The 20716-nt window shown below is 53.5% G+C and overlaps 9 protein-coding genes across 9 annotated transcripts; 5 read left to right on the top strand and 4 right to left on the bottom strand.

Annotated features, from left to right (window-relative positions):
• Positions 1-699: 699 nt before the first annotated feature.
• On the bottom strand, positions 700-1617 carry N7474_007501 (uncharacterized protein; the record flags this gene model as incomplete). Its single annotated transcript, XM_057198911.1, has 1 exon — positions 700-1617. The coding sequence occupies one exon, from the start codon at positions 1615-1617 to the stop codon at positions 700-702; it is 918 nt and encodes a 305-aa protein (XP_057052351.1).
• A 270-nt stretch (positions 1618-1887) lies between these two features.
• On the top strand, positions 1888-2592 carry N7474_007500 (GroES-like protein; the record flags this gene model as incomplete). The annotated part of the gene is made up of 2 exons (XM_057198910.1): positions 1888-2058; positions 2116-2592. The coding sequence occupies 2 exons, from the start codon at positions 1888-1890 to the stop codon at positions 2590-2592; spliced, it is 648 nt and encodes a 215-aa protein (XP_057052350.1).
• Positions 2593-3281: 689 nt separating this feature from the next.
• N7474_007499 (Zn(II)2Cys6 transcription factor) lies at positions 3282-5630 on the bottom strand (the record flags this gene model as incomplete). The annotated part of the gene is made up of 5 exons (XM_057198909.1): positions 3282-4209; positions 4256-4346; positions 4393-4527; positions 4579-4838; positions 4900-5630. 5 exons carry the CDS (start codon positions 5628-5630, stop codon positions 3282-3284), a joined length of 2145 nt encoding a protein of 714 aa, XP_057052349.1.
• Positions 5631-5972: 342 nt separating this feature from the next.
• N7474_007498 (N-alpha-acetyltransferase 35, NatC auxiliary subunit) lies at positions 5973-8507 on the bottom strand (the record flags this gene model as incomplete). The annotated part of the gene is made up of 6 exons (XM_057198908.1): positions 5973-7241; positions 7293-7748; positions 7807-8034; positions 8081-8221; positions 8287-8354; positions 8417-8507. 6 exons carry the CDS (start codon positions 8505-8507, stop codon positions 5973-5975), a joined length of 2253 nt encoding a protein of 750 aa, XP_057052348.1.
• Positions 8508-8911: 404 nt separating this feature from the next.
• N7474_007497 (ATP synthase subunit epsilon family protein) lies at positions 8912-9249 on the bottom strand (the record flags this gene model as incomplete). The annotated part of the gene is made up of 3 exons (XM_057198907.1): positions 8912-8986; positions 9052-9166; positions 9218-9249. The coding sequence occupies 3 exons, from the start codon at positions 9247-9249 to the stop codon at positions 8912-8914; spliced, it is 222 nt and encodes a 73-aa protein (XP_057052347.1).
• A 776-nt stretch (positions 9250-10025) lies between these two features.
• N7474_007496 (uncharacterized protein) lies at positions 10026-11570 on the top strand (the record flags this gene model as incomplete). Its single annotated transcript, XM_057198906.1, has 2 exons — positions 10026-10146; positions 10345-11570. 2 exons carry the CDS (start codon positions 10026-10028, stop codon positions 11568-11570), a joined length of 1347 nt encoding a protein of 448 aa, XP_057052346.1.
• A 1039-nt stretch (positions 11571-12609) lies between these two features.
• N7474_007495 (uncharacterized protein) lies at positions 12610-13432 on the top strand (the record flags this gene model as incomplete). The annotated part of the gene is made up of 2 exons (XM_057198905.1): positions 12610-13066; positions 13149-13432. The coding sequence occupies 2 exons, from the start codon at positions 12610-12612 to the stop codon at positions 13430-13432; spliced, it is 741 nt and encodes a 246-aa protein (XP_057052345.1).
• An 810-nt stretch (positions 13433-14242) lies between these two features.
• Positions 14243-16156, top strand: hsp60 (chaperone ATPase HSP60; the record flags this gene model as incomplete). Its single annotated transcript, XM_057198904.1, has 3 exons — positions 14243-14350; positions 14442-14583; positions 14634-16156. 3 exons carry the CDS (start codon positions 14243-14245, stop codon positions 16154-16156), a joined length of 1773 nt encoding a protein of 590 aa, XP_057052344.1.
• Positions 16157-17312: 1156 nt separating this feature from the next.
• Positions 17313-20387, top strand: N7474_007493 (CheY-like superfamily; the record flags this gene model as incomplete). The annotated part of the gene is made up of 1 exon (XM_057198903.1): positions 17313-20387. The coding sequence occupies one exon, from the start codon at positions 17313-17315 to the stop codon at positions 20385-20387; it is 3075 nt and encodes a 1024-aa protein (XP_057052343.1).
• Between the last annotated feature and the right edge of the window lie 329 nt (positions 20388-20716).

Here is a 20716-nt window from a genome sequence, read left to right as displayed (position 1 = left end):
CTTTGGATTTGACTTATAAATACTAGATGCGGAGAAGACAAGGCTATGCAGTGGCAAACATGTCAAGAAACTCATGGGATTCCTTGGCAATGCACATTTACATTGGAAGTGATATTCAGCCAAGATGGGGGCCAAGTAAAGTCAAAAGTGATTGGCAGTTAACTGAATCGTCAGTTAGACTAGGTATGGTGTCCAGGATCATCGAAACTTAGAGATTCGGAAATTTGAATTTTCATAAGCCGAAAAAAAGCTGTATCAGCCTTGTCAGCTGCATCCTCGTTCTTCACGGCAATATACGTTGATGCAGTGCCATTTAACTGAGGATTTCCGAAAATATATATTTCTTCATGGTAATCTGCATCCATACATCGAATTGAACAACACCGAGTTAACAAGTGGCCTCGTGAGCAAAGAGACCCTTATTATTCTTCGAAGATATGGTCACAGGCAAATAACAAATGGCCGAGCGAAAACGGAATTCCGCGTGTCACAATGTAGAAATTGCACGCTATTGCTTCAAGATGTGGTGAGAGCAGTGGAACCGATTACCAATAAAGTATTATCACCCGCTAAATTGCAAAATCTAATTCGGCTTTCTCCGTCTCAGGGGGTACCTGATCGCTGTCTAGCTTTGTTCGGTACCTAGTGGAGCTAATGTGCCCACGGTAGGGATCGAGCAGGAATTTTTGTTGATATTATTCAAGACTTGGCTTTCTCCTGAGATGAATCATCTGCTTTAATGCCACATTCTCGAAGAAGTTCTCGGCGTCTATCTACCAGCGAGGGAAAAGTCCGCGCCAAAGCCTGTATATCCCTCCAGAACTCCCGCCCAGCAGAGTGGTCGGGCATGTAGCTTCTCAGAAGGTCTTTCCATTCCTTGTCATCATCGCTATAAGCAATGCCTGCATGAGCAAACTCCCACCAGATAGGAAAGTAGCCAGCATTTTCCCAGTCGATGATTGCCGTGAGCGTGTGAGTATCTGGGTCTACCATAATATTGCAAATGGTCAAATCGCCATCGGTAAAGGTGTATGGCTGTGCGGAAGGCATTTTCTCCCGTAGGTGCGCACGAGCGACATCGGGTAGGTTCCTCAAAGCTGGTGTCATCTCATTGAAGAGTTGCTCGTCAGACGAGAGAGGCCCATGAGGCACTTCATGGCCATTAGGTCCATAGCCGGGAAACAAAAGACCACCATAAACTGGCTGACCATGCACACTCTGGATTTTGGATGAATGGAGCTGGCGGAGCTGTTTGAGATACTCGGCGGTTTGTTGAGCAAGACGTTCTTTCGCTGGGGTAGACATCTGGGGCCAGACTTTCTCGAGTGTTTCGCCTGGTACTCTCTCCGCTATGAGAAAGTATCGTCCATCCTCATCATTCCAGTCCTTCAGTAGCGAAGGTATGGGTATTGTGGTGTTCTCTTTCACGAAGCGGGTATTGACAGACTCGTAGCTGGGCGGCTTGGATGACCGTTCTTTCAGGATATATTTTGACCCGAGGGACCAAACACCGCGGTCGCTTGCTTCATAGAATATGTGCACATGGCTTTTGTATCTGCAGTAGCTCTGGCGATCAGGACTCCAGGTGCAGGCTGAACAAGGAGTTTCGTTTGCCATGAGGGGAGTAGCAGAACTTGGAAATCTTCAGGAAACTTTGGGCAACAAAGCGGCGGTCAGTGGATTATAACTTCCAGATATGCCCAAGGATGCGACGCAGAATAGCCAATCGTTATCGCAGGGAAATGTTCATGTGGCTTGCATGAAGGGTCCGACCTTATGCCATCTGACTCGCTTCTTGATCCTAAATACGATGTAAGATTACCAAGCTCTGACAACAAACACCGCGGTGTTTTCTGTACCTATTGGTGCGTTAGGTATGCTCGCTTCATGGTTAAATTGCCAGATGACATGGAATTCAAGATTGCAGCACCTCTAATGTGCGCTGGTATCAGCATCTATGGAGGTATCGTGCGAGCGGGTGTGCCCATAGGGGGCTCCATTGGAATCGTCGGGATCGGCGGACTGGGGCATATTGGAACCCAAATTGCGAAGTGTATGGTAAGATATCAAATTTTCTGACTTAGTTCGTCTTAGCCATGCTAACTCCTTTGGAAGGGCTACACAGTCGCAGCAATTGACATCAAGCAATCAGCACTCGACGCAGTCACATCTTACAAGCACGCCCCAGACGCTCTAATTCTAGCTTCCGACCCAATTGAAAAATCACTTGAGAAGATTGACAAGGTAGTGCAATCCAACTACCGCGGACTTGATGCAACCATTCTCGCGACGGACCAACAACCAGCTTTCGACCTCGCCGCAGCTCTCACTAGAAAACACGGGACGATGGTGTTGCTAGGTCAGCCGCAGGAGGGGATCAGGCTCTCGTTCCACACTGTAATTTTCAAGGACATCAAGCTTTTTGGGTCTCTGATTGGCGATATGGCCACTGCCCAGGAACTTATTAATTTGTTCCATGAGAACAAGCTTCACGTTGATGTCAAGGAGTGGAAGATGGAGCAGGCGGAGGAGATGAGGCAGGAGTATCTTTCTGGGATCGGGACCGGAAAGAATGTTATCGTAATAGATTAGAACCGATTTGAACCACGGATAGATATATCGAAAGGAAAGGTTCGAGACCTGTGACCGGATTGGGTTTCATCATGCAATCAGACTCGCAGTCCAGTACATGCAAGTCGGGAAACCCCCGTCGGGTAGAATGGACGCATTTGCAATATATTAGGTAGACAACAAACTCCGACAGTTGAAACATTGATGGATAAAAGAAATGCAATAGCTCGCAGCAACCATGGGTCCGATCACCCAGAACGAGATCGTTCCAAGCTAGGATCACTGTCGGGGATTGAATCTGACTTGTTCGGGGGTTTCTCGGCCGGCCGAAAGAGCCCCCAAAGCCCCACATCACCAACTGCGGAAGTCAACGCGGTCAGTATGATGTGAGATCGGCTGCGACACCCGGGTCGACCGAAATGATATTATAGAGTGACGGTTATAATGGAGAGCGTGCTTGAAGGGAGAAGTCTTAAAAACTTGTCAGGGACTTGATTTCATTCTGCGAAGAAAAAGCAGACCGTCGGTCATATATTCAGATATGTTTCACGTCACCGCGGATTTATATACTCGTCTGCAATGGGCCAAGCAGTGATGCGATCAGAATGTCCATGTCTCATTATATGCAGAGCAACAACACCAATACGAAAGAATCTCAGAATACCCCGACGCCTATATAGTATGCAAACTAAATCGAATCGGCACGCTGATCAAACAGGTGGACTGATCCCGCTCATGCTGGGGAACAGCATAACGTCGGGGACCCGACCCAGGATATGACGCATATCTCCGTCTTCCATCGGCAATGCAACAGGGCCTCCTGGAGCAGCAGGCGGCAGCATATCTGACGCAGCATCTACCAACGGAGGAGATGGGAAACCCATCAATGAGGAGGTCGATGTATCTGCTGGTAGTGCCGATTTGGGCTCACGGCATGCGTCGCGAATTTCCCGCAGAGCACGAAGTGACGAAGCTAGATGCTTCACAGAGTCTGTACGGCTATTATGGTCTTCGTGGCCATCGGCATATACATGGTCTGCTAGCACTGTCTCAAGCCGATCGATAAGCTCCCATGTTTGTGGGCTATCGTCATTGGCGACGAGAAGGAATGCTGAAGCGATGCTTCTCTGTAGACTGATATATGATCGGGAGCAATGCGAGTTAATCTCGTGGAGCTCCACGAAGGCGTCAATCGTGTCCATCAAATTGCTGATACAATCATCACGAATGATCGACCGCCGCTGGTCATCAAGATGGGCATGGGGATTCAAGGATACTCGGCACAGTACCGAAAGGAGATACGAGGAGTGCAGTCGCAACTGGGTACGCTCGATATGCTCACGCAATGTACGACATTGCTCTCGATACCGCAGGTGCGGCGATACTTCGGCAAGTATCCTTTGAATACGTTGTTTGTACTCTCGGATTTCGTGAAACGGTGAATGCGATGGTTCCGGATGCATACGGGACCGCAAGATTTCCAATGCCAGGGACACAATTTGACAGAGTGTCTCGAAGTACGTCCGATGTCCCGGCATCGATTTGGGATCGAACGGGATCTCAGGCTGGCTGACCATTGTGATAGATGGCCGGTCATATGCTAGAGAGAAATGGCTGTTCTGGAACGCCATCGCCCACCTGGGGAGTGTCAGTCGGGCTACAAAAGCAGCAACAAAAATCTTACCAGAGACGTCTTCGAATCGCCTGTTCGGCGAACGAATACCCTGGCGACTCGACATGCAGCCCCAAGACCATACACAAGCGCTCCGTCATACCTGGAAGCGAGTTAGAGAGACACAGAAAACGGGAGAAAACTCATACCGAGCATGGTGTACGAAGCCCCTGCATTCATATTGTACGACAGTACGTTTCCAATAATGAGCAGAGTCTGGATGACCTCTACTGACGGTCGTGAGACATAGTTCAACATGCGCAGACATTGGTATGCACAGGAAACTGCACGGTCATCAGCATCTGAAGCCAGCCCATTGCAAAAGGGGTACGAACCATATATCCACGAGGTCAATTCACGATCCCGACCCGAAAGGTCCGACAACTGGCATCCCGCGGCAAGCACGGCGAACAGCAGGCTGAGGAAAGGTAGACTCATGCCAAACGGCTTGATCAGGCGCTCGTTGTTGGGTCGATACACACCTCCCTCCCTCCTTCGACCCTCGAGCAGGCGATTGGTGTTACGCTCCAGTTCAAACAGGTCAGGCAACACGGGATACAAGACGGCGCCGATGTCTTTGTAGAACCCGAGGAATCTACACATCATTATCAGCTGTCGAAACTCCTGTGGTAAAAGTTTCCATTCAAACGACTCACCGACGACACTGTTCATCGTCTGGAAGGATGGCGCACACCCCAGCAATATTAAAAGTAAACGGGTCTGAAGACCACAGGTCTACAAACGGGTATGCTGTCGACTCATTCCCAAGCACGAGCTCGGTCAGCAATTCATCCTGCGGCAGCGCCTGGGCCGTATCCTCCGAGAGCTTCGATTTATCCAGGATATCAACGAGCGCGGAGCGGGACCCAAAATGAACAGTGCCGCTTTTCAGCGCGCCGGAACCATAAACGCTCTCGGAGCGAGTGGATTCGCGTGTCTCCACCTCTGATGCCCGGTGGCTGTTCTTCGCGGGGTGTGCATTAAACAGCGACTGCAGGCTGCCGAGGAGCTGTTCCATGGCGACCATCTTGGTATTGATCTCGTCCCACTCCGTCTGCGAGATATCCACCACTTCGCCGGTGACGGGTCCGGCAGAGGACTCCGTATACGGGTCATAGCGACGCGATGGTGGTGGTGGTCGAGGTTGCTCTCGGGTTGATTGGTATGGAGTGCTGAATGAGAAAGGCTGCGAGGGCGTTGAGGACTCGGTGGCCGACGCGGAGGAGAGGGCGGGTTTGGCGGACGACAGGCGACTATAGGAGCAGGTGAAGTTGCGCTTGACGCAATTGCTGCAAGGGACGTTGCGATCGCAGCGGACTTTACTCGCACGACAGGCCAGGCAGGTTTTACACTCGCGTGGGCGGCGGCGGATGGGATAGACGGGCATGGCAGTGGTAGTGGTGGGGCTGATGCTGACGGGCGAAATGGATGGGATGGTCGAGGGAATCTAGCGTGCACTGGCCGGCAGCGAGCGCATCATTCGGGGTTCAATAACAGGTCTTCCCGAACCCCAAAACAATCACGACGGATGGACCAGATAAGTCAGGTAAGTCAAGTAAGTTCAGTAAGCTCAGTAAGCTCAGTAAGCTCAAAAGTCAGTGAGATGCGATCGACAGTCCGAGCGCTAGCGGTCGATGATTTCATTGTCCAAATGCGGAAATCACCTTATAGAACACCCTCCGGACACTCAGATCATGGTGAAATGATATTATTACGGCTACTCATGCTTCTACTTCCTCTTCTTCTCTCTAACCTGCGGCACCGCCCACCAGTCATGCCATCGGGTCTTGGAGCCCGCGTCAGGGATGGCCACTTCCAGCGTCGCCATCTCGGTCTGGCCCGAGAGCGCCTTCTTGATCGTCTCAATAGCCAGGCTCGCTCCAATACACGCGCGCATGGTATCCTTGACGTCGCGTTTCCAGTCCTCTTCAATTGCCGTAGAAGGCATCGGAGTCCGGGACGAAGGATCCTCAATAAATGCGCCGTTGGCGAGGGTGGCTTCCCACGCCCGGCGGGCCTCCGTGATGGCATTGGAGGCACGCTCCAGAACAGTCACGTCCGAATCACCCTCCAGGTTGGCTTCCTTGTGGAATTCTTGGTAAGGGACCAGCTCAGGGAGAGACACCGGGATAAAAGGCTTCATGCGAAGCTCGTAGCGTAGTTTCTCGCTCGAGTATGCTTGCGGAGAGGAAGCAGGCGATAGAAGCTGGTGGCGTGCCAGCAGCACATATAGTGCATGCAGTGCGATAGAAAATGCATCGATGGCAATCAGGTGAGTAGTCAGTCTCTCGAGACTGCGGAATGATTGGTGGAAGGCAGAAGATGGTTGAGAGGAAGTGCCCGGGCGGCTACTGGTGGCCATCAGATCGCGTTTGCGGGCGGCGACGGTGAATGTGCGGATTCGGTCGAGATGACTCAGGTGGGTGGTACAGATATGGGACAGGTACCAGTACATGCCCGGAAGCTCCTCGGGGGAGTAAATGGACAGCTCGAATCCCATTTGGAGGACGAGCCGAAGCTGTATCAGTTTCTGGTGATACACCCAGCTGCTGAGCGGGTAGGAAAAGGCTGGTTCGCCGCTTGGGAGCGAAATGGGTCGTTCGGATGTCAGGGCGCGGAGCCGAACGTCGAGCTCTTCGGCCTCCATTTGCAGGTTATCCCAATCCACCACGGTGTGGCAGAGTGTCCTGCGAATGCGACAGCGGTTGAGACAGGCACATCGTACGGTGTCCACGAATGGCTGAGCAAATCGCTTCACAAATCCTTCCATGTGCTGGGCGATTTGAAACCGAGGATCAGAGGGCAATTCAACTTCGTCCGTGCTGGCCTGCAGCAGGATGCTGGATGGCAAGACAAGCTCTGCGATGTCATCATACAGGAATTGCTTGACGGAGACCGCTCCCAGGATTGTCATGTCACTGATAATCAGGGCCTGAAGGAGACAGCGGATGTAAACCGACGCCTGTGGTTTGCGGGATAATAGTGTCCACACAGCAGTCTAGGCAAGGGGTTAGCCGGGAACCCAATCCAGAGCAGAGGGGATATTGACCTTGAAGTTGCTCGGACCGTGGTAGTCGAGCATATGCTGCATATCAATAGCATCCTGACAGAGTCGTTTCAGATGAGCTAACGCATCTTCGTGGCTGATGTGCACGATTGGTCGAGGAGGCACCGTGCTGGCGAGCTTCCGCTGGATCTTCAGGCTGAACGCCTCTGGTACTGACTTCCCCAAACACACCGTCTCGGTTAGAAGTTGCAATTGCGAGACACACGACACAAAATTCACAGTCGAGCGGCTCTCTAGGACATCCAGATCCTGGTCTAGTGCTAACAGAAATTCGCGGCGGAAAACTAATCGGCACCGAATCGCATCCCGGAGCTTCTCCTCCATCTCAGCTTCTTTATCAATCCAATCAATCGCCTGGTCCAACAGTTGCTCAAAATTCGACGGGTCAAATACACTCAAAAGGTTCCGGTTGTAAAGCTGGGTAACAAAGTCTTCTTCCTAGTGCACGAAACGCCATTAGATGCGAGCCAGTACGCATTAAGAGCACCGAACTCACCTCAAAGAAATATTCGGCCGCCACTCGAGAATGGACAAAGTCGCAAGCCTTGACCAGCGCCAAACAATAAGCTCGGAGGACCAGGTTCACCAGCGGTAGATCGGTTGCGGGCCGGGTGCGATCGAATCGGGCATCTTCGACGGTCTTAGGCACCGGCCACAGGAGTTTATCGAGGTAGATGGATGTGAAGAGTGTCTGCGACAACGGATGGCCCATATGCCATGCCATCTACAGAAGGTCAGATTCATTTTTGCAGGATCGTGAAGGCACGCACCTCATGGCAGAGCAACTCATCCATCAGTCCCACGACCTCCGCGGGTGTCAGCTCGCGCCGCACATCGTAGTCATCCTCCAGCGCCTGCGCTTGGTTTTCTCCAGGGGCAATGTAGCCGCTGTCCATTTTCGAGTCCATAATCTGTTATCGGCACAACCCAACTATCAGCTTCAACTGCGCGGCCGTGACGGGACGAATGAACGCACCTCCAAGGCCCCGACGGCCTCAAAAAGCGTAAAGAGCTCATCCTTGACGAGCTTCCCGGGTTTAATCTCTGCGGAAAAGAAGTGTTAGACGCGATAAGGCAAGCCGGAGCAGGACCCGGAATCGGCTTACTTGCGGCGGCTTCAGTAAAATCGGCGGTGATGTCCCGGGCGGGCTGCGCAACCCGCGCCCGAGGAACGCGGACCTCGTTGTTGGGCAGCATCAGCTGTGGGGAAGCAGCTGCCTGCCACTGTGAATGAGTGTGAGAATAACTGGTGAGCAGGGCCGGTCGAGAAGGAAAGATCGAGAGTGTGGGCGGGGAGACGAGGAGTCGGGCGGACGAAGAAAACTTCGGGCGGCAAGAGATGCATCACTCACTCACCCCCTTGACGGCGATGCAGGTCAGACCCCGGCCATTGTCTACGATTGTATTGTACAAGAAGTGGCTGCCAAATGCAGTGGAATATGAAAACAAGGTGCAATTTCTAAGCACTAGCCTTCACACGAGGGGGCCAGCTGTGCTACACATGTACAGGAACCAAAATCCAGAACCCGCGGTCGGGTCCATTCTTTCGTCGACTTGACCATCTCCTTCGACTGATATCAGACACGCGCGCGGTCGGGCGTCTATTTCTCGGCCTGCTGGGCGATGGCGGCGTTGTTGGCCTGGGCAAGCGACTGGGCCTCGCCCTGCTTGCCGTTCTGCATTCAAACACCTCAAATCAGTCCAATGTTCAGGCTCGTTGCGATCGACGGAATATACGAACCTCCCACTTGGCGAAGCGCAGATCCATCTGGCCACGGCGCTCAGCCTGGAGACGGGGGCCTTCCTTGAGCGACCGGCGCAGGGTGCGGCCGGCAATCGCCAGGTAGCGGTTGTAGCTGGAACGAGGTCAGCAATGGCATCGAGTTCGAGGAGGGAGGTAGACATACGTCAAGCCAGCGGCTTTCCAGGCAGCAGTCATCTTGGATCGGTGGAGGGAAGGAGGGAATGGGGGTGGAAGGGAATGGAGATGGTGATTCGGGTGAGTTTGAACGGATGCCGGAGAGTCGGGAGAGGACGGTCACGTGTTGTAGCACGTGATTCGATAAGTATACAGCGCAGCCCTAAAGAAGTGAAGAACAGGAATGCATCCGTTGGTGAGTCTCTGGGGCTGAAGGGAAATCGTAGGTCTTATATTGATCATCTGTCGCCGTTGCTTGTGGCTGAAACCCATCATCACCTCCCACCCGACACTAGACAAAGCTAGTATATAGAAGTTGTTGAACTGGAGAATAGAAAGACTCCAGCAATTATTCACCAAGTGATAGATCTCGTTTGAGCAGCCAGGCCGTGCTCCAAACGTTATAGAGTTGGAAACTGAGCAGCCTGATATCTCGCACTCCCCCAACTCTTCTTCTTCCCCTTCTACATCATTTTCTTCTTCCTCCTCCTCCTCCTCCTCCTCTTCCTCCATCCATCCTCAATCCTTTTTACCCCACCACTATCTTTCAGAGATTTCAAGGACGCCCAGTCAATCCAAAGAAGGTAAGCTGTCCAAGAAATATGACGGGTGTTTCTCTCATTTGCGTTATGTAACGAGTGATTTGGGGGGCGGATCCTCGACTTGGCTCGAGGCGACCAACCTGATTGCTCTTACTTTACTCGCACTTCCACTGGGCACCAAAGTCTCCTTGAAAGCTGATCCTGCTTGTGAAAACAGATATCTACCACGACGATAACGCCCCCCCACCTGGCATTATGGGCGAAGTGACTCCCAAGGGCAAGACCAACAAGAGCGATGCCAGCAAGGACAACCGCGACCAAGGTCAGCCTAACAAGGAAGACACCAAGGCCAAACGAGAGCTGAAACGCTGGACCGGTAAGTGCTTGAACCTTTTCCCGCGTTGTCATTATGGTCTGAAGCAGAGAAACCCTGATTCAGAGGCAGGATGGTGGCTCAACCGATCCATCCGGGTAAGAGTCGACTCCTTGCCCTAGGCTTCGGTACCTGTCTCCTCTTCTTGTAACCCTTTCTTGCTCGGCGTTGATAGTAAGTGCTGTACTGACTTCTTCGCAGAGGATGACAGCACCATACTCCTGCTATGCCTGCAATTTCAGTGCAATCAAGAGAGTATCAAGCTGCCGTGGCCCGAGGTTGCCAAGCTGATTCCTGGCCCTGTCACTGAGAGCTCGATCATCCAGCACCTTGCCAAGCTCCGGACCCGCCGTATTGCTGAGGATAAGTGGATTCCGCCGCCCCTCAAGCGCTCAGCAGCCGCTGGGAAGAGTAAGAAGGCGGGGACTCGCAAAAAGGCTACTGCAAAGAACACCAACGCCAAGGAGACCGACGCGACTGAAGACAGTGAGGTTGGCTACGACTATGCAGTCATAACGGACAAGAAGTTCAAGGACACCGTTACCATGTCCCTGCATCAAAAACGCGGCAAGCACGCCTCGGATCGCAAGCAGACCAAGGACGCCGCCAGCAAGTTTCGGGGTCAAAAGCGCCGCAATGATTCCCGCTTAGATTCTGATCCCGAGTTCGAGCCCACCTCGTCCCGCCGTCGTCACTCGGCCCCAAAGCGCAAGGACACGACTGCCAAGGGCAAAGGGACTAAGGAGGATGTCAAGGTCAAGACGGGCGATTCTAAAGGTGACAATGAGTCCGATGAGGAGTGCGAGAAGCGTCTGCTGTGCGTGGGAGCTCCTTTCCTTCGCTTTGAAGATGCTTGCACTCCAAAGAGTGAGTCGACTGACTCCACTGACTCCATTGTTTCCAGAGGATCTGCTGAATTCAGCCCGACGAACGAGACATCCACCAAGATCCTTCGCCTGAAGGTCCCTCGAATCTCCGATCTGCTCAACCCCACGGATCCTGCGTCCACCGACATCGCCTCCGTCGTCGATATCCCGGTCGCCAGGGAGCATCCTGGGATCCAGGATGACCCTTGGTTGTATCAGCCCCAGGTTTCTGGCCGCACGACGCGGTATGTCCGCCACGATATCAACCCCTATGTTTCGCACCCGAGTCTGTCCACTGTCAACATGCCCATGATGACCCCGTCCTGGGCCAGTCTGAGCAATCAGTACCTGCAGGATCCGCAGTACTCCACAGTCGGTACGGACATGTCTTCCCTCAGTCTGCCGCCCATTACCAGCACCAACAACCACTGGCCTCACGGACTGCCGGACGGATTCGCCAACCACGATGAAAATGCAGGCCCGGGTCAGCAGGGTCTTGCTGACAATAGATTTCCCTCTGACTTCAGTTCTGATTTCGGAACTCCGGATTTCTGGGCATAGCCTGGGCAAGCTCTGACCTCGACTGGGGATTCTCGCCTCTTTTCGATCAATTTGCGGTGACCGATCTTCTTCACATTGCTTTTCTTTCAAATGATCTCTTTTCGACTCTTTTTTACACATTTGGTTTTTCGAGGAATTTGTTCGTGGAGATAGCGTGGTTGTATCCCATTTGCTTTTGATTCAGATCTGAGTTGGTTTCTTCATTAGTTTGCACAGTGCCTGGGAAGGGCCAATATCAAATGGGACAATGAGATTTGGTTAGCATGAATTCATCGTAGCCCAGGGGGCGCCTGAAAGTAGGAGGATCATAATGAAACATCCCCGTGTACAACGACCCGTAAAGCCGCAGTCTACCCCACGTCGAGACGCGCTCACTAAAAACAACGTTTTGACCCCAAAACAGTGATATTTTTGTTTCATGATCTCAACTGACATTGTCGGAACGGCGAATACTAAATGCGGCTATCTTGCCTACTAATCACAACTGGGTTATTTATTTGTTTCTTTATTTGCCTCTGAGGCCGCTCCAAGACGCGTGGCCGGCCGGTCGAGAGACGCGTGAACAATCTAGTCAGATGGCTGACAACGCCCCCAAGGTTGCTGCGAAAGAGCGTCGCGAGCCACTGGCCGCAGTCAATAAGAAGGCCGAAATTCTAGCGAACCAGATTAAGAAAAGCAAACACTTTATTGTTTTCACTGGCGCCGGCATCTCGACATCCGCTGGTCAGCGTCTCTGAAAAATGCGGAAGGAATATGCTGAAGAATGGCTACAGGAATGCCCGATTTCCGAGGTCCAGATGGCAACTGGACTCTGAGAGCTCAAGGTAGAGCGCGCACGAGGACTGCCAACACTCTACAGGCGGTCCCTACTCCGGCGCACATGGCGCTCGTGGAGCTCCAAAACCGAGGGATTCTGAAGTTTCTGGTTAGTCAGAATTGTGACGGTCTTCACAGACGAAGTGGAATTCTGCCTGTAAGTCCCACGCTCGTTGGTACTGCCCCAGCATTGACTTTTTGAAGGACAGAATATCGGAACTTCATGGGAACAGCAACCGGGAGTGTTGTTATGATTGCGACAAAGAATATCTTCGAGGTACTGAGACGTGATATTTTTCTCTTTGGGTTATTTTTCTCATGTCTAGCAGACTTTCGGACCGTCTCGCCCTACGGCAAAGATGTCTACGACCATCGAACGGGGCAAAAGTGCACCCGCTGCGGCGGAGCTCTGCATGACAGCATTGTCAACTTTGGCGAGAATCTTCCCCCGCGAGACTTGACACTCGCTCGTGACAATGCGGAAACGGCGGATCTATGCCTCGTTCTGGGGTCCTCTCTGACCGTGACTCCGGCTAACGGGATTCCCGAAATTGTTGGTCAGAAGAACAGGGCTAAACTTGCTATATGCAATCTTCAAGCGACGCCCATCGATGAACTCGCAGAGTTTCGCATATTTTGCGAGGCCGATGTCTTGATGATGAAGGTAATGGAGAAACTAGGTCTAACAATTCCTCCATTCATCCTTCGACGACATCTAAGTCAAAGTTGAAACTCAACAGGAAGACAGACATCGACTTATAGCCACGGAGGTTGACAGCGATGGGACTCCCGTTACATTTCTCCAATCCGTCAGACTCGAGGGCAGCAGACGTGTAGCCCGCGAGGAGCCATTTATCATCCACGTTCGCGAGTTGCTGCAGCCGGGATCACAATTGAATCTCGAGCTGGAGTTTATGGGACATTACAATGAGCCAAATCTCGTCCTCGCTCACAACTATAACGGCGAGGAAGAGATCCTCTATATCCTGAGTTTCAATCCCCAGAATGGACAGTGGGTTATAGAGATAGGGGAAAGTCTCACCTAGGCCTTGACGTACGCGTAGGCCTGACCCGAGATGGTATGTCCGAACCCAAGATGGGTTGGGTTTTGCGCGAGGGTAGCTAACCAATGGGTGGATTTCAATTCCTGATACACATGCGTTGCCCTGTTCCCAAAGTTGCATGTGTGCAAGTAAGACCTATCATGACATGAAGCTTTTCGTCAGAATCAATTCCTTCCCTCCACAGTCATTTGTTATGGGGGTATAGCGCTCTCCTGGATCGGGAGAATCTTCTTCCCGGTTTATATATTCAGGTCTACACTTTTCACTGCATTGATGGGCTATTGTTTCTGAGTGGGAGGTGGCATTGATGATTAATTCCACCTGCCAATCAACTCTGTTCACTATGAAGGAGGATTTTTGGTTAGGGGATGCTGTCGCGGTGCCTACGAGTTCACCCGACATCTACACGTTATACGGATATAGATTGAAAATATAGATTCAACACAAGAATGATTTCATCAAACCCTGGGAACACGTCCACCGGCCCTGGAAATTAAAAATGAAACCCCCAAGTCCCCAATTACTCTCACAAACATGCTTAGCCTCTCTGTTGTATCACCCGCTGCTCCGAGACCCTCGGTTCGTAGCACGTGACCTTCTAGCGCTTTCTGTCTGGGGGAAGCAGAAAGAGGTGGAAAATTTTCGAGATCTTTGGCTTCATCTCCCCCGGACTCTCCATCTCCCCTTCTGTTCATCCTCCCTCAATTCCTCTCTACATCGGGTGGACCTCTCCCCTTCTTCTTCCTGTCATTTTTTCTTCCCCTGCCTCCCTCCCTCCCCTATTCCATCGCCATGCAGCGCGCTCTCTCTACCCGGGCTTCGGTCCTGACGGCCGCTTCCAAGCGCGCCCCTTTCTATCGCTCTGGACTGAACCTCCAGCAGCAGCGGTTTGCTCACAAGGTGCGTCATTACACATTACCAAGCCATTCGCTCTGTCTTTCCGCCCATTCCGAAGCCCCCGTGTTTCCCCTTGCTCACAGCTAGTTACTAGGAGCTCAAGTTCGGCGTCGAGGCTCGCGCCAACCTCCTCAAGGGTGTGGACACTCTGGCCAAGGCCGTTACTTCAACTCTCGGTCCCAAGGGTCGCAATGTGCTGATTGAGTCGCCGTACGGCTCTCCCAAGATCACCAAGGGTAGGGACACTCCCCGTTGACGATGTGTTGACGAAAGCTAACCATTGTAGATGGTGTGACGGTCGCCCGGGCCATCCAGCTCCAGGACAAGTTCGAGAACCTCGGTGCCCGCCTTCTCCAGGACGTTGCCTCCAAGACCAACGAGGTCGCCGGTGATGGTACCACCACCGCTACCGTTCTCGCCCGTGCCATCTTTTCCGAGACCGTCAAGAACGTCGCGGCTGGCTGCAACCCCATGGACCTGCGCCGTGGTATCCAGGCTGCCGTTGACGCCGTCGTTGACTACCTCCAGCAGAACAAGCGTCCCATCACCACCGGGGAGGAGATCGCCCAGGTGGCCACCATCTCCGCCAACGGTGACACCCACGTCGGTAAGCTCATCTCCACCGCCATGGAGAAGGTCGGCAAGGAGGGTGTCATTACTGTGAAGGAGGGCAAGACTCTGGAGGACGAGCTGGAGGTTACTGAAGGCATGCGCTTCGACCGCGGTTACACCTCCCCCTACTTCATCACCGACCCCAAGTCCCAGAAGGTCGAGTTCGAGAAGCCCCTGATCCTGCTCTCCGAGAAGAAGATCTCCGCCGTTCAGGACATCCTTCCTGCCCTGGAGGCCTCGACCACCCTGCGCCGTCCCCTGGTCATCATTGCCGAGGACATTGAGGGTGAGGCTCTGGCTGTCTGCATCCTGAACAAGCTGCGTGGCCAGCTCCAGGTCGCCGCCGTCAAGGCCCCCGGCTTCGGTGACAACCGCAAGAGCATCCTGGGTGACCTGGGTGTTCTCACCAACGGTACCGTCTTCACCGACGAGCTTGACATCAAGCTCGAGAAGCTCACCCCCGACATGCTCGGCTCCACCGGTTCCATCACCATCACCAAGGAGGACACCATTATCCTCAACGGTGAGGGCAGCAAGGACTCGATTGCCCAGCGCTGCGAACAGATCCGCGGCGTCATGGCCGACCCGACCACCTCCGAGTACGAGAAGGAGAAGCTGCAGGAGCGCCTGGCCAAGCTCTCCGGTGGTGTGGCCGTCATCAAGGTCGGCGGTGCCTCCGAGGTTGAGGTGGGTGAGAAGAAGGACCGTGTTGTGGACGCCCTGAACGCCACCCGCGCCGCCGTCGAGGAAGGTATCCTGCCCGGTGGTGGTACTGCTCTCCTCAAGGCCTCCGCCAACGGCCTGGGGAACGTCAAGCCCGACAACTTCGACCAGCAGCTGGGTGTCAACATCATCAAGAGCGCCATCACCCGGCCGGCCCGCACCATTGTCGAGAACGCCGGCCTGGAGGGCAGCGTCATTGTCGGTAAGCTGACCGACGAGTTCGGCAAGGACTTCAACCGCGGCTACGACAGCTCCAAGAGCGAGTACGTCGACATGATCGCCAGCGGTATTGTCGACCCGCTCAAGGTGGTGCGCACCGCCCTGGTCGACGCCAGCGGAGTTGCTTCGCTGCTTGGCACGACTGAGGTCGCCATCGTCGAGGCACCCGAGGAGAAGGGCCCTGCCGCCGCCGGTGGCATGGGCGGTATGGGTGGTATGGGCGGTATGGGTGGCATGGGCGGCGGCATGTTCTAAGCGCGCCTCTTGACCCTCCCCACCGTCCGTTTCTCTCTGTTGGAGCGTCTCCTTGCATTGCCCGAGCCCTGTTTGGATACTGTGGTCTTTTTCTCCCCTTCTATACCTGTATTCTGTCTACTCTCCCTCACTCTCCACTCTCCACTCTGCTATCGGGGGCTTAGAAAAAGGTTCCGGCGCATCGTGTACCATATCGTGTTGTATTTCTGCCTCTTTCAATGACAGTCGATCTCTGTTCGTTAGCTATTGACGGAGAAAGTGTTCTCCGGGCGTCCTGATGTAGTATGTAGTCGTCGAACCAGTCTCCAGATCGACAGTCATCCGCGGTTCATCCCCGGTGTCGATCACGGATCCGGTGGAGTCGTCTTCCCTCCGCATTTACATTGTCAATTTGAATGCTCCAATCATCAGCCCCCAATCACTGCAATGCCTCCTGCGCCGTGACTTGAGCCAGCATTCCCGAAGAGGCGCAGTCTAGACTGGCCGTCGTGTGGGGCACCTTCTCGCACGCGGTAATTCTTGCCTGTCCGGCTGGTATTGTTACCTTCGGCTGCCCGTCTCTCGCTCTCGCTCTTTTCCCTTTCTTTCCCCTTTCCCCTTGTTCTCTTCCCCCCCCATCACAACTCCCTGTCCTGCAGTCTCATCACCTTTGTGATCAGGGGGTTATTTTGTGTCAGGTAGTCCTCCCTGAATGGGTTTGCACCACCCACCCACCACAGCAACAACCTCCAGGTACGACCCACGAGGCTCTGATCTCTCCCCCTCAATCTCCAGTGCTGATCACCGCTGCCACTTCATCCTCCTCAGAGACCCACCATCAAAATTACCTTTCTTGGCTTCCATCTGCACCCTGATCCGACTGGCCATATATTTGAACCTGCATCCTCGTTGCTTAGTGGACTGTCGAAGAAAATCGTTGCCACTCCTCGAGCGACGGGTAATGCGCACGACCAGCTCTGGGACCTCTTGACTGCGTTGGTCCCACCCTTGCACCGACTGTAGTCGTTGCCAGTTGAGGAATATCAACCACAGTGAGCATGACATGGCGTTGACGATACAAAGCGCGCTCGCTGACACCATTTCTAGCCTGCCGGCCCAACCCGAGGAACGACGCGGCCCAACATCGTTGTGGTGAGCGACTCCAGTGACATTCTTGATGGCCGCGCTGGTGGATACCGCTCGCCCGGCATGGGTCAGCGATGCCGATCTTCTTCAAGCCCGCGCGGCGCTGCAGCATCAACAGAATCCTGAGATCTCAGCGCCGCGCGAGTTCATCTCCCTGATCGTCGAGGAGCTCATCCACCGCCGTGAATCCCAGTCCTCCCTGGCCGACATTGAACTCGAATGTTCGCAACTGCGTAAGGAACTCCGTAAGCACACTCACGTCAATGAAGCCTTCCAGAAGGAACTGGGCGAGATTGGAGAGATCATCACCCAGGTCGCCAATGGAGATCTCTCCCAGCGCGCTCGGCTGCATCCCCTGGAGATCTCCCCCGACATTGCAACGTTCAAGCAGACGATCAACACCATGATGGACCAGTTACAAGTATTCAGCCAGGAAGTCTCCAAGGTCGCTCGCGAGGTCGGTACAGAAGGAATCCTAGGTGGCCAAGCCAACATCACTGGGGTGAACGGAATTTGGCGGGAGTTGACCGAGAACGTGAATATCATGGCTAGCAACCTCACCGACCAAGTCCGCGAAATTGCAGCCGTGACCACCGCGGTGGCCCATGGTGATCTCAGCCAGAAGATCGAGCGGCAGGCCAAGGGTGAAATCTACCAACTCCAAAAGACGATCAACTCCATGGTGGATCAGCTGCGTGAATTCGCACAGGAAGTCACCAAGATCGCCAAGGATGTGGGATTCTACGGCAAGCTTGGCGGGCAGGCGGTGGTACATGGGGTCGAAGGCATCTGGGAGGACCTGACCAAGAACGTCAACACCATGGCAAATAGGCTCACAACCCAAGTCCGAGAGATCGCCGATGTGACGACCGCTGTGGCCAAGGGTGATCTGACCAAAAAGGTGACGGCGGATGTGAATGGGGAGATCCTGGACTTGAAACTGACCATCAATGCCATGGTTGATCGTCTCAACCAATTTGCGTTTGAAGTGAGCCGCGTGGCGCGAGAAGTCGGCACAGACGGAACCCTTGGTGGTCAGGCCCAAGTCGAAAATGTGGAGGGTCTCTGGCGAGACTTGACAGACAATGTGAATACCATGGCCCAGAATCTGACCGAGCAAGTCCGCCAGATCTCCAACGTGACCCAAGCGATTGCACGAGGTGACCTGAGTACCAAGATTGAGGTCCACGCTCAAGGTGAAATCCTCACACTCAAAGAGACGATCAACAGCATGCTTGATGGTCTGGAGCGATTCGCCAAGGAAAACAAGGCCGTCGCTAGGGACGTCGGCGTGGAGGGCAAAATGGGCGGCCAGGCCGATGTCGCAGGGATGCATGGTCTGTGGCGTGATATCACCACCGATGTGAATATCATGGCCGAGAACCTCACGTCTCAGGTTCGAGCCTTTGGCGAAATCACAGACGCCGCGACCAGTGGCGATTTCAGCAAATTAATCACCGTTTCTGCGTCGGGCGAGATGGACGAGTTGAAACAGAAGATCAACAAAATGATCTCCAACTTGCGTGACAGCATCCAACGCAACACGGCAGCTCGGGAGGCGGCCGAGCTGGCTAATCGCACCAAGACCGAGTTCCTCGCCAATATGAGCCACGAGATTCGAACGCCCATGAATGGAATCATTGGGATGACTGAGCTCGCCCTCGACACTGATGACCTGGGGCAACCTGTGCGCGAAACTCTGAACTTGGTTCACAATCTTGCCATCAGTCTCTTGACCATTATCGATGATATTCTCGATATTTCCAAGATTGAAACCAACCACATGATCATTGAGCGAGCCCCGTTTAGTGTTGGGGCTACGGTGTTCGGTGTCTTGAAGGCCCTGGCTGTAGAGACGAACGAGAAAGCGTTGAATCTGTCATACACTGTTGATGGAAACGTTCCGGACTTTGTAATCGGAGATGCCTTCCGGCTGCGACAGGTGATGTTGAATCTCGTTGGGAATGCGGTCAAGTTCACCGAAAACGGAGAGATTCGGGTCGCCATCAGACGCGTGGAGGACAGAAAGTACAAGCCAGGTGAATGTGCCTTCGCGTTCTCAGTGACCGACCCAGGGATTGGAATCGAACAAAGCAAGCTTGGGCTCATCTTTGACAAATTCCAACAGGCGGATGGGTCGATGACTCGCCGCTTTGGAGGGACAGGTCTTGGGCTCGCGATATCAAAACGCCTGGTCAACCTGATGGGCGGCAGCATCTGGGTCACTTCCAAGGTGGGCCAGGGCAGCACGTTTACATTCACCTGTTGCACGAAGGAAGCCCAGCCACCGGTGGGATTTAGCGAGCAACTTCTCCCATACCGAAACAGTCGGGTTTTATTCTTGGACAACGGCCAAGCACCTGAAACGCCGATTGGGCAGATGCTCGTCGAACTGGGACTTGACCCCGTGGTCGTCACCAACAATGGCGATCTCACCCCAGGCCTTTTCCAGGACGAACGGGGATGTGCCTTCGACGCCATTCTGGCTGACAGCGTCGAGACAGCAGCAAATATACGAGACTGTCCTGGCTTCCGGTTCATTCCATTGGTGCTGGTAGCACCCGTCGTGTCCGTAACGGCCAAATTAGCCGGCGACCTCGGCATAACCTCCTACGTCACAACGCCCTGCCGACCAATAGACCTCTGGAATGGAGTCTTCCCCGCCCTGGGAAATCGTCCTAGGCGCGCACCCTCCGGTTACGGACGCGCTCTCGCGATCCTCCTCGCAGAAGACAACGACGTGAACCAAAAGGTCGCCGTGCGCATTCTGGAGAAGTACAAACACAACGTGACCGTTGTAGCAGATGGCCAGCAAGCCGTCAAAGAAGTCAAGCTCAATCGGTACGACGTGATACTCATGGACATTCAGATGCCGGTGATGGGCGGTTTCGAGGCAACTGCGCGGATCAGACAGTATGAGAAGATCAACGATATACCGCGCACGCCGATCGTGGCGCTCACGGCGCATGCTATGATGGGTGATCGTGAAAGATGTATCGAGGCCGGCATGGATGATTATCTCCCCAAGCCTTTGGATCAGGATCGTATGATGCAGACGATTCTAAGGTGCTCGACAATGAATAATTCGTTTGTGCCGGCTGCTTAGTTTGGAGAGGAGTGATAGTTGCGATACATTCAATTTTGCAGAAGCAGCAGCTCGAAATCGGAAATGAAGTGGGAACTGAACGATCTCCAGACCATTTCTCACCATACACGTCCCATTTGACATCAGATTTTGGCGGCATCCAATGAGGCACAACCAAGCTCCCAGATTTGCGAGGGAAGAAACTCAAATCTATTCGAAGAAGTCGAAGGCTATCCCGACGCCTGAACGGTCAAGTCCGACCTACGAGAGAAAGGGAGACTACCCCAACAAGTTGCCCTGAACTGACAAACCGAATCTTCAAATGATCCTCGCAGCCGCGAGTCGATTCA

The sequence above is a fragment of the Penicillium riverlandense genome (genome assembly GCF_028828495.1).
Source record: "Penicillium riverlandense strain IBT 135883 chromosome Unknown utg000006l_segment0_segment0, whole genome shotgun sequence".
Taxonomy (NCBI): domain Eukaryota; kingdom Fungi; phylum Ascomycota; class Eurotiomycetes; order Eurotiales; family Aspergillaceae; genus Penicillium; species Penicillium riverlandense.
This window is presented reverse-complemented; position numbering and strand designations above follow the sequence as displayed.